General features: G+C 35.1%; 1 protein-coding gene across 1 annotated transcript in view; it reads left to right on the top strand.

Annotated features, from left to right (window-relative positions):
• ADAMTS19 (ADAM metallopeptidase with thrombospondin type 1 motif 19) overlaps positions 1-12,996 on the top strand; it is a 94,693-nt gene that overhangs the window by 64,580 nt on the left and 17,117 nt on the right. The window contains exons 14-16 of the mRNA XM_026703952.2: positions 2,012-2,139; positions 2,651-2,771; positions 10,374-10,454. Coding sequence (XP_026559737.2) covers positions 2,012-2,139; positions 2,651-2,771; positions 10,374-10,454 — 330 coding nt within the window. The remainder of the gene's footprint in view (positions 1-2,011; positions 2,140-2,650; positions 2,772-10,373; positions 10,455-12,996) is intronic.

Raw genomic sequence — 12,996 nt, 5'->3', positions numbered from 1 at the left:
CGTCTCCAGACCTTCTCACGTCTGTCACATGTGCTCAGTGTGAACCTGCTTTCATCTGTGAAGAGCATAGGGTGCCAGTGGCGACTTTGCCAATCTTGGTGTTCTCTGGCAAATGCCAAATGTCCTGCATGGTGTTGGGCTGTAAGCACAACCCCCACCTGTGGATGTTGGGCCCTCATACCGCCCTCATGGAGTCTGCTTCTGACCATTTGAGCAGCCACATGCACATTTGTGGCCCACTGGAGGTCATTTCGCAGGGCTCTGGCAGTGCTTCTCCTGTCCCTCCTTGCACAAAGGCGGAGGTAGTAGTCCTGATGCTGGGTTGTTGCCCTCCTACGGCCTCCTCCACGTTTCCTGATGTGCTAGCCTGTCTCCTGGTAGCGTCTCCATGCTCTGGACACTATGCTGACAGACACAGCAAACCTTCTTGCCATAGCTCGCATTGATGTGCCATCCTGGATCAGCTGCACTATCTGAGCCACTTGTATAGACTCCGTCTCATGCTACCGCTAGAGTAAAAGCACTGCCAGCATTCAAAAGTGACCAAACCATCAGCCAGAAAGCATAGGAACTGAGAAGTGGTCTGTGGTCACCACCTGCAGAACCACTCCTTTATTGGGGCGTTCTTGCTAACTGCCTATGCTTTCCAGCTGTTGTCTATTCCATTTGCACAACAGCATGTGAAATTGATTGTCAATCAGTGTTGCTACCTAAGTGAACAGTTTGATTTCACAGAAGTGTGATTGACTTGGAGTTACATTGTGTTGTTTAAGTGTTCCCTTTATTTTTTTGAGTAGTGTGTGTGTGTGTGTGTGTGTGTGTGTGTATATAGTATATAGTATATAGTAGTGGTGGAAGCTGCAACTGAAGTGGGGGAGGAGTTAAAAGAGTGGCTAACCTAGAATCTTTGAAGGAGAGGAAATAAAGGAGATTAGAGCCACACACCCCTACCCTGGAGTGCTTATCTGGTTGTTTTGTAGTAAGTACAGTTAGTCTGGTGAAATTGTTGTAAATAGGTGAGTAACAATAAGCTTACTACTCTGTTCAGTCTCTGAGTGTCATTCCTTGCACCTGGCAATAATACAGCAGAGCCAGTTTGGTCTGGTGATGAAAGCACCAGTCTAGAAACGAGGAGACTGCCAATCATTGTCTCTTAACCTAACCCATCGCACAAGATTGTTGTGGGAAAAATAGGAGGAGAAAGGAGTATTAGATATGTTGGCCAACTTGAGTTAGTTATAAAAACAATAAAGGCAGGAAATAAATAAATAAATAAATAAATAAATAAATAAATAATCATATAAAGTGACTTGTAGGTTTAAACATCTCTGTCTGCAAAGGCATATCTAAATTGAATTTTCTTCTAATATTGTTTTAAATCTGATTGATCGATTATGTGCTGACAATTAATAAATTAATACTTTAGATTTTTTTCCCCCATGAAAATCTGTCACATTTTTCAAAAGTGCACCCATTAAGTCCAGTGGTCGGATTCTACTGGTTTGGCCAGTTCAGGTGAACTGGTAGTAAAAAATACTACCATTCAGCCAAACCAGTAGTAAAAAAACAGCTACCAGTTCGGCTGAATGGGTATTTCTTTCTTTCTTTTTCCTCCTGACGATCAGCTGTTCTGATGATCAGCTGTGCCGAGATCCCTCTCGCTGTCTTATTGCTTCACCAAGGAGGTTCCCCTGAGGCCCAGGAGGCAAAAAGGGTTGTGCAGTGTGTGTGTGTGTGCTCTGTCCCCCTCCCCCGCGCTCCATTTTTTGCCTTTCTGGGCCTCATGGAAGCAAAAAACTCTCCCTCAGGAGGCTTCCTCCTGAGATGCGGGGATGCTGCAGCAAAAAAAGCCACGCCCACCCAATCACATAGCCATGCCCACCTATACACACCACAGAACCGGTAGTAATTTGTGTCCCACCCCGATTAAGTCTCTTAAAATATATGTATTATAACCGGTACTGGATTGTTTCAAACTATTTTCAAGTCACAAATGTATTTATTCACATAGAAAAACCATGTGCATTATTTTGTTCTCCAAATGGAAAAGAACAGCCAATATTGGTAACAGAGAAAGTGATCGATGGAACTTCTTGTGGCCCTCAGGATGTAGATATATGTGCAAATGGAAGATGTCAGGTAAGTCTTCCAAAATTAATTATTACTGTTTAATTATTTTGAAGGGTTTTCTTCCTTAATTCTTTTAGGTTATGGATATCATCTTTAAACTTAAATTAACCTGCAATTTAAATTCAGGACACTGTAGAAGAAATGGATAAGAATGCTATATTTTTGTATATATGAAATGAAAAATTTGAAGGAGGCTTTGTAAAACCAATCTTTTAGGGAAAAAGTGATAGCATTTTTGATGGGAAAGAACATCTTTAAGTGCTCTGGTTTTATTGTATTGTGAATAGTTGCTGGGGTGCATCCACAGTTTCGTTGTACTTGTACAATGACAATAAAGTTCTTCTTCTTATCTTTTTAATTCCATTTATTGTCCAGATACCCCAAAATAGTTCAGAATAAGTTATCACAATTTATTGTTAGCAAATAATATATTTCTTATGTTAATTATAGTCTAATTTGATGTGGCACTATCCTTTATCTTGGAGTGGATTATGCGCTATTCTTCTTCTTTTTACTTCAGAAATTTGGTTGTGATGGCATATTAGGTTCTTTGGCATGGGAAGATCACTGTGGTGTCTGCAATGGAAATGGAAAATCATGTAGAGTTGTTAAAGGAGATTTTAATCATACTCGAGGAGCAGGTAAACTTCTTTTAACATTTATTGATTAAAATTTGTAAATGCATTGAGTATTCTCTGGGCTATAAATTGTGTAGTAGTATCCTATTTTTATGTTTAGGATAAAGCACAGCATTTAGAACACATAAGAATAAGTATGTTATAAATGAAATTCCATATTTTTGAATACATTTTATCTGGGATTATTTTGTGTGCCTGAACAGTAAATATTGCTCTGGATTAGAATTTATCAACACTAGAATTTTAAATAAAAGACAGAAAAAAAATCATTTGCCCAAATAAACTTATTTTATTTATAGAAAGAATGAATTGATTTTTTAGAATATAAAATGAACAAAATAAAAATAAACACATACAGTTGCATTAAAGAATCAATCCAATTCCACAGTTGACCAGTACAGGAATAAGAAAGGGAAGAAAGAGCCTAGAAAAGATGCTAGGATACAGTGCTCATATTACTCATCATATTACTTTAAAATCTTGCTCCTTTGTAGGAAAAAAAAAGGCTAATTCAAATGTTAAAAATATATCAGTTGCATAACAAACTTCTATTATTCTATGTAATTCTTGAGGGAAGGTATATATCTGTTACATAATTACAGATGTAAACAAATGCAATTGTAGAAATAAAATAAATAGCAGCAGATTTTTTTTTTAAAAGTACCATCTGGAGTACATTGCATTCAGTAGTTTTGTTTGTTATTTTGGGTGGATGTTGGCACAGAAATGTGATTTATTGCACCTGAAGTCCACTAAATGTAATTGAGGTTTCATTTTAATTGGAAGCAGAAAATATCTTAATAACCAATAAATGTTTGTTAATAAATGAATGTAAATAAATGAATGTTTCACATTGAAAATTAGATAAAATGGATGAAATTAAATGAAAATTAGATTCTCATTCTTTGGGTGTCTATGGGTCCTGTAAAGGAGGATAAAGAGTGCAAAAATATGAAATAGACGTCTGAAGTTTTATAACTTGAATCTGTGCTTAAAATTGGTGGAAAAACATAAATGCAACCTCACAGCTGCACCAGCATTTAATGAAACATTAAAGTTTCATTTTAATGATAAAATGAATGTCACAGTATCACACAATCAGCTCTGTCCCTTACATATGTGGATTCTATATTACAATTTAGATTTAAAAATGTGGTGATTGCATAACAACATTATAATGCTTGTATCATAATTTTCCGCTCTGGACCCTCATGTGAGCCTTCTCATGCCTAAACTTGAAGAGTTTGGATATTGAAATTATTATATTATGTTTGTTGTATAATATTATATTATTATTACATTACATTATACTTCTGCCAAACTAGCAGTTTGAAAGTATGTAAAAATGCAAGTAGAAAAATAGGGACACTTTGGTGGGAAGGTAACACCGTTCTGCGCGCCTTTGCCATTTAGTCATACCGGCCACATGACCACGGAAACATATTTGGATAGCGCTGGCTCTTCAGCTTTCTAACAGAGATGAACACTGCCCCCTAGAGCTGGAAATGACTAGCACGTATGTGCGAGGGGAACCTTTACTTTTATTTATATTATATTATTATAATATTATTATTTTAAGAGTGTAAATATTCTTTTAAAAAGGCAGAGGTAAAAAGAAATATTAAATAATTAATTAATAATATTAATATATTTAAATTTAACAAATAAATAATAAATACATTTAAGGTTCCTATTCTTTATTTGTCCATCATGTAATATTTATAGAGATAGTTTTAACTTTTCAGAAATGCCAAGTAAGCTCCATTCCAGAACACATTTTCTAGCAAGCTTATATATTTGGACAAAACCCCCCTGAAAATACAGGCTTTTTTTGTATAGGTGAACTACTTATGAAATCATCCCTTGCCTCTGGAATGGTTTGATAAACATAACCATTTTCCTGTCAGTCAATAAATTAAATTTAAAGGACTATAAACTTAGTCTATATTCCATGTCTAGGTATACTGATATAAATCCTATTCATTTCTTTCTGAATTATGTATGGAAGCTTTCTGGAGTTTTAACCACAGCGCTTATCTGTGGTCTTAATGATTAAGTAGTATTTGTTTTTATTGCATCTGTATTGTTGCTGTGGTTTTTCTCTAAAGAAGTGTTTGAATGAATGTCTAGCTTTGTTATGATCAGTTAACTGTAGATCACTGTGTTTGTGGATAGTACACATTCCTGTATATTTATTTTGGATATAGTTATTTAGAATTTGCCAAGTAATTTTGTTAGAGTTGGGAAGGAAATCTAGAAGTCCCATTTCCTTACCCTCTGCCACAATGGAGCAATGTAAACATGTTAAATTTACTTCTGATTTTCTTTATTAATTCAGAAATGTTGATCTGAATATTTTACCGGATCCTATGGAATCAGCCCAAGTTAAAATTATAAAAATTGTGAATGAAATCATTGCTAGTAGTGAGTCTCTTTGAAATTAGCTGTTCACAATTGCAGAATAATCATTTAAATGGAATGCAATATAATGTTTGGGATGCAAAAAGTAATTCCATATTTCATATACAGCTATGAAAGTATGCAAGCAAATATAATCTAAAAGTAAGAAATGTAAAAAATAAGTATAGAAATTTATCAGTATACTGTATTCATCAGTATCACCAGATGATGCTATGTTGTTGCTGCTTCTTTGTTTTGAATTGTCTTTTGGCTGTAACCAAAAAATGTGTGTACAGATTAACAGAAGTAACAGAGTTGGGAGTGACCTTAGAGGTCTTCTAGTCCAACCCCCGGCTCAGGCAGAAGACCCTATACAATTTTAGATAAATGGTTGACAATTTCTTGAGATTCCAAAATGTAGTGGAATTCAAAGAAGACCTGGAACAACTAATGGCGGGAATACTGGCTGGACTATTGGAAAAGGATAAAGATGACATTTTAAGGGAGTTTGATGAAGTTTACAGGATTAGCACTAATTATGCGAGACGCCACAAATGCCCAAGAGAAGTCCATATATGATTTGCGAGAAGGAGTGTCCGGGATATCACATATAGGATGTCAAGAGATGAAACAATCACGTATAAAGGTAAAGAAGTCTTGATTCTCAAACAAGTACCAAGAAGAGTAAGAGAACAAAGATGAGACTACAAGTTCTTTGCAGCTTACCTAAATCAGAAAAGATTCGTATTTAAATGGCTAATCCCAGAGGGGATGTTAGTTTTTTGGAACGAAAGGAAAATTAAAATAGACTCTATGGAAAAGGCCCAGGAATTTTATGAGCGATTGGTAGGTCCAGAAGACCAGAGCAGTAAGGAGGAACTGGAAACAAACTCCCAGGAAGATCAAGGCTATCATAAGAACAGAGATGGAAGTTTAGGAAATCAAGGAAATACTCATCTACACCAGGAGAGAGAAGAAAGTAGGACATATTTTCAGGCACAAGGAATGACCGGAGCCATTACAAGACAAAGAGTGAAACAGAATTAATTAAATGGAAGAAGAAAAGAAACTACTATCAATTAATATAAATGGTTTAAACTCGACAATAAAAAGGAAAAGGATAATAGCTAAACTAATCAAACAAAATGCTGATATAATATGCCTACAAGAAACTCATATAAAGAAAACAGATGAAAAATACCTAGAATGTCCGAAATTAGGGAAGCTATTTACCGCACCAGCAGACATGGGGAAAAAGAAAGGGATTGCAGTATATGTTAAAGAGGATTTGAAAGCAGATTTAATATAGTCGGATTCTGAGGGAAGAACTCTGGTTTTGCAGATCTGGATTAATGCCATCCCAATTCTCTTAGTGGCAATCTATGCCCCGAACGGAGATCAAAAAGAGTTTTTTAAGCATCTTTATGGAAAAATAGTAGGATTGGAAAAAAGAAATATTTGTATTATAGGAGACTTTAATTCTATTGCTGATTATCAAAAAGACCATAGTAATGGGGGAAGAACAAAGCGGGGAAAAGAGAGCTTCCCAAGATATGTATGGAAATGATGAAAGAGTTAAATTTGATTGATATATGGAGAAGATTACATCCCGAGAAAAAAACAATTTACATTCTATTCAAATCCTCATCAAATATGGACACGAATTGATATGGCATGGATGAGTGGGGAAATAGCAAATGAGATAAAAGGGATTGAAATTTTACCTAATGAATGGGCAGATCACAATCCAATTCGGATAATATGGAAGAGTAGGGGGAAACCCAAGAAAAGATGGACGTTAAATACTCAGTTAATAAGAGAAAAAGGATACACCAACAAACTCAAGAAGGAATTAAATTATTTCTTAAAGGAAAATGATAATGGAGCAACTACGAAACAAAACATTTGGAATACAATGAAGGCAGTAATAAGAGGTATAACAATTTCTTATAACGTCAAGAGGAATAAGGAAAAATACACCCAGCAAAACAAATTACAACAAAAAATTAAGGAATTAGAAACTCAATTACAGAGTACCCCAAAGGATTCAAAATTGCAAAATCAGATAATAATAACTAAACATAAATTGAATTGAATTGAACAAGAGAGAATGATTATAAATTTGAATACAACTAGACAAACTTATTTTGAGCATGCTAATAAGCCAGGGAGATGGCTATCATATAAACAAAAAAAGAGGAAAGAAAAGAGATTGATATACCAGCTAATAGATGGAAAGGGGGATATACAACAGGAGATAGAACAGAAAAAAGAAATTGCCCATAAGTATTTTGAAGAGCCATATAAAAAGGAAGAAGTTAACGAAGATAGAATAAGAAACTATTTAGATGAAGTGAAGGATAAAGCAATTGGGGAAGAAATGGAAGAATTATTAAACAAAGACATTACTTGGTTTGAATTGAAATCAGCAATAGAGAACCAGAAAAACAATAAATCCCCGGGACCAGATGGGATTCCAGGGGAGCTGTACAAGGCAATAGCAGAACAAATAGGACCTCTTATGGTGGAAGTTTTTAATGACATCTTATTGGCAGCCAGGATGCCGGACTCAAGGAGGGGGGCATTGATTTCACTGATCCCGAAGGAGGATTCACATCCCCGATATATACATAATTATAAGCCGATTTCACTGTTAAATACTGATTACAAAATATTCACTTCTATTATAGCAAGTAGACTAAAAAGAATGTTAAATGAGCATATATATGAAGATCAAAATGGATTTCTCCTGACCAGACAAATCAGGAACAACTTAAGAATAGTACTACGAAGCCCACCCCGAATAACAAATTGCACTTATGTTTTTAGATGCAGAGAAGGCCTTCGATAATTTAAAGTGGCAATTTTTTAATCCAAAAAATTTATAATAGGAATTTAGGCACCAAATTTGAAAATATTATAACAACCATTTATGATACACAACAGGCTAATATTATAATAAAGGGGGAATATACCCACCTAATAAAAATAGAAAAAGGAGTCAGATAGGGCTGCCCACTCTCACCCCTGCTCTTCATATTATCATTAGAAACATTACTAATGCGAATTAGACAGAACCCAGACATAAAAGGATTAAAGGTTAAGAAAGAAGAATATAAGTTGCAAGCGTTTGTGTATATGGCTTTTTTCATTGAGGAACCAATAGAAAGAGGACAAAAATTGATGAATGAATTAGAACAATTTGGAGCAGTAGCAGGACTTAAAATTAATGGGAAGAAAACAAAATTAATGACTAAAAATTTAACAGAAAAACAGAAAATAGAACTAGAAGTTATGGGAATACAAGTGATAAAGAAAGTTAAATACTTAGGAATATGGTTGACAGCACATTGTAAGACACTTAAGGAAAATAATTATGATAAATTGATGCAACAGGTAAAGAAGGATTTAGAAACATGGGGCAAGCTGCAACTTTCATTATTAGGGAGGATTGCTGCTATTAAAATGAATATTCTTCCAAAATTCCTATATATATTTTAGACGATCCCAATCAAAGTACACAATTTTTTTTTGAAGAACTTAATAAAATAACTGTAAAATTTATCTGGCAAGGGAAAAAACCTAGAATAAATTTAAAGGCAATGCAGGATATGAAGAGGGGAGGGCTGGCACTTCCAAATTGGGAGTTGTATTATAGTGCACCCTCTTTAGTATGGTTGAAGGAATGGGTGAATTTAACCAATAAGAGAATATTATTCTTAGAAGGCCATGACTTGCAGAGGGGGTGGCATGCTTGTTTATGGGATGTAGGGAAAACTAGCCAGAAATATTTTCACAGACACCTAATCAGAGACTCGTTATTAACTAATTGGAAGAAAATATGGAAAAAAACACTATTTAAAAATACCAATTTGGATTTCAACAATGGAGGCAATGATTCACCCAAATAATCTGGATATCACTAAAATGATTAAATATAAGGACCTATTGGATACACAAGGAAATTTGAAATCGCGGCAAGAACTTCAAGAGCAGAGACTAAAAATTGATCACCGGGCATATCTTCAAATTCAAAGTAGATATAAACAGGACAAGAAAGAATTTGGAATTAACAATAAACTCCAGCAATTAGATAAAATTTTATTAGGATCAGGCAAAAAAAAATATAACAAAATTTTATAATTCTTTATTAGAAGTAGAATTAGAAGAAGAAATTGTAAAAGTGAATATGATAGCCTGGAGTAGGAATATAGGACGTAGCATCACCATAACAGAATGGGAAAAGGTCTGGGGTAAAAATAATAAAATTACAAAATCGGTAGCATACAAAGAAAACGCCTATAAAATGTTTATAGATGGCACCTTCCTCCTTCGAGATTAGCGAAGATGCACCCCAATATGAGTCCGAATTGCTGGAAATGCAAAAAAAGAGGGAACTTTTTTCCATATGTGGTGGTCCTGTACAGAAGCCCAAAAATATTGGCAGAAAATTAGAAATTGGCTGGAAGAAATGACAAGACAACAGATCGAATTCAAACCAGAGTTCTTTCTGTTAGGGATCTTTGATAAACAAATATCAAAAAAAGTGAAATATATAATAATACACATTTTGACAGTGGCCAGATTGGCTTTTGCACAACGTTGGAAGCAGCCTCATGTTCCATCAGAGGAGATGATCATTCAAAAAATTTCAAGTTGTGCAGAAATGGACAAACTAACTTTGGCATTAAAAAATAAAGACACTTCAATATACAACAGCTGGAACTGCTGGTACAAATGGATAGACCAAAGATAGTCTTCACACTAAAAGGCAAAAGAGGATAGGATAAATCCATAGTAGTGATACGCAGATATATGTAAGGATTAGGTGTGTGTATATGGCATAAAATAAGGATAAAAAAGAGGTCTTACAAACTGTTGAAGATGAGAATGTTTTTAATGGTTTTCTAATTTTTTCTTTCTATTTTCTTCTCCCTTTCTTCTTTTTCTCTCTTTCATTTATGTATGTGTTGTTGGTTTGTTTTAATTGTAAAATCAATAAAATTTATTTTAAAAAAAGGATAATGGGGATGGGTGGGGTAGAGATACAAGAAGTTGATACACAAAATCAAAAGCCTAGATTCCAGACATTTTAGCAGACATAAGTTTAAAGATTTTTGAACAGGTGAAACCAATATACATTCAATATAAATATTCTAATTTAAATAAATAGTTAACAACATAAATGTTGGTATTTATACTCAGGTTATGTGGAAGCCTTAGTGATACCTGCAGGAGCAAGAAGAATCAAAGTTGTGGAAGAGAAGCCAGCTCATAGCTACTTGGGTAAGTTGCCATCAAATCAAACAGTGTTACTGTCAGGACAGAGGCAGTGGTGGTATTTGACCGGTTCGGCCCAGTTCTGGCGAGCTGGTAGGAGTGATGAGTAGTGGAGACCAAACCAGTTCTTTCCGCCGCTCTGCTGTTGGGCCCACCTGGCCGCCCAGGCTCCCATACTCACTTTTATCTGCTGAATTTTAGGCGCAGCTGCTTTGCATGGCACAGTACCTTGCAGCAGCTGCTGAAGTGACCGGGATTGTGCAGGCTTGCAGGAGGCAAGTTAGAATGCGCCTGCGCAAACGCCTCTGCGCCTTTGCAAAGTATGCATTTGGCACACGCATGCATGCAAAGTGCGCCCACCAAGCCACACCCACCAAACCAGTGGCAACACTATTTGAATCCTACCACTGGACAGGGGGTCTGTCTAACCTGGATGAGGCCAAAGCAATTAACATCTTCCTGTTTTAAACAGCACAATGGGAGCATTCTAATTCAGAATTTCAGAAAAAAAGTAATGTTGTTATTGATCAGATTAGAAATGTAGCAATTGTTTCATACAGTCTTAGTATGTATTGTACAGCTTTTCTGTTGGTATCAAATTTTTCTTATTGCCACACCAATGCTGTAGAATTAGTTAATAGAATATAAATTGTTTTGAACCCTTTTCTTGTAGCTGTAGCTAACTATAACCTATTTTGACTGCAGCTCCTAAAAGTTAAAGCAATAAATTGGTCAATAAATTCAGTGAATGTTTAAGAACTGGCTGATTGGGGATTTTGCCAAGTGTTAGCACTTAGTTTGGCTGTTTTAGAATGATTGATTCATAAGTTGCAAAATTTACACATCCTTTCATGATTACAAAAACTGTAAATAGTTTTTGTAAAACACAGAAACAAAGAAGTCTCTGTGGGAATTGCTGTCTCTTATAATTTACCATAGAATCAACTGAATATTGAAAGAGAAAAAACTGGCAGAGTTTCTAAGCACTCACCAAAAAAGAAAGAAAAAAAAGATAAAACTGAACAGCAACCAAAAGCTCATTTTGGAAAAAATCCAGAATTATGATTTCTAATGTTTGTCAGATTCAACTGATACTGCTTTTGCCTTGTGGAAATATTTAAAAGAATCCAAGTTTGCCAAAGCAGTAGACTGAAAATTGAAAAGTAATATAAAACAGTTACACACATATTAGTCCAGGGGTTTATCCTGCTGGCTCAGGAATTCTGGATGTTGAAGTCCACGGGTCATAAAAGTTGCCATAATTGCCCATGCATGTTTTAGTCACAATTTTGCAACTAATGTGCAAGGCTATAGGGCTGACTCTTCTTGAAGTGGATGGGAATTATCTATGAATATAAATACATGTCTAAAAATGGAATTGTATTATTTAACAATATTACTAAAGAAGCTACATGCAAGTTCACCTTTGAAAAAGAATAAATCGATGTATCAAAGAATGAATCATTGTATGCAAAAGCCTAATTAGACAGCCGTATCCGTAGAATAGATTTCTTTTCCCCTCGTCTACCACCGTCCAATGCTAAGTGATTTGGGAGTAAATTACGGAGTGAGAACTGAATACTAATTTGAGTGTGAGTCCCTGTTTAAATTTTTATACAACAAAAATTAGTTTTCCAACATGTCAGGAGAGCTTCAAAACATACTGCACATTTTCCTGAAATGAAATTGTTTGCCTGCATGTTGCATCTGTACATATCATAAGAGGAGACCTGAAAGATTATATCAATTCACATCTGTATCTGTTTATGTGAAGATAGTATTGGCTTGTTTACTAAGTGGAAATACGAGAAGGACAATGACAGGAATGGAAGTGTTGCCCCACTTAGAAGTATAAGGAGAGAAATGGATATGCCATATATGAAGAATATGCCATATAAAAAAGAGAAGAGAACAGTTACAGCAATTAAACGTATAAGCTCAATTCTAGCACATGGATAGAATCTGCAGTATTCACACAGTATCGCCAAAACTTCATGACATCTCACAGAGGTGTCAACAGTAGCCAATTTTTTTTCCTCATATAATATATAATTTTAATATATATAATATCATATAATATGTCTGGAATTTTCCAAATACATTTTCCTACAGTTATTTTGCCTGTATTTTTATACTCTAAATTACTTGCCACATAAAGCTGGTAATTCCTCTTAATTAATTACTATTTTCCTTTTCTCACCCATATTTAATTGATTGCTTTGCCTAGAAGGCTGGTTGCATTTTCTAATTTTATTTTGTTATCTGTGGGAAGATGTACCACTCTTTGGCTCCTTCCAACCAAAAGACACCTACATGGATTTTTTGTTTAGATTCATAACATTGATAAATTTTATATCCATGCAATATCAGCTAGTTGAACTGTTCTGAGTATTAACTATTTTGAGTATTAATTGGCTATCAAACTTGGGCCATGTCGTGCAAGCTGACTCACTCAAAAGGTCAGTCATACTGGGAGGAATATATGCTTGTGTGTTGTCCGTCTGTGTGTGTGTGAGAGAGAGGGAGGGAGGGAGGAGGGAGAGAAAGA

This window comes from Pseudonaja textilis, chromosome 2, assembly GCF_049901715.1.
Source record: "Pseudonaja textilis isolate UNSWEBS1 chromosome 2, rPseTex1.2, whole genome shotgun sequence".
Classification (NCBI taxonomy): Eukaryota; Metazoa; Chordata; class Lepidosauria; order Squamata; family Elapidae; genus Pseudonaja; species Pseudonaja textilis.
Note: the sequence above shows the minus strand (reverse complement) of the source record. Positions and strands in the feature narration are given on the sequence as shown.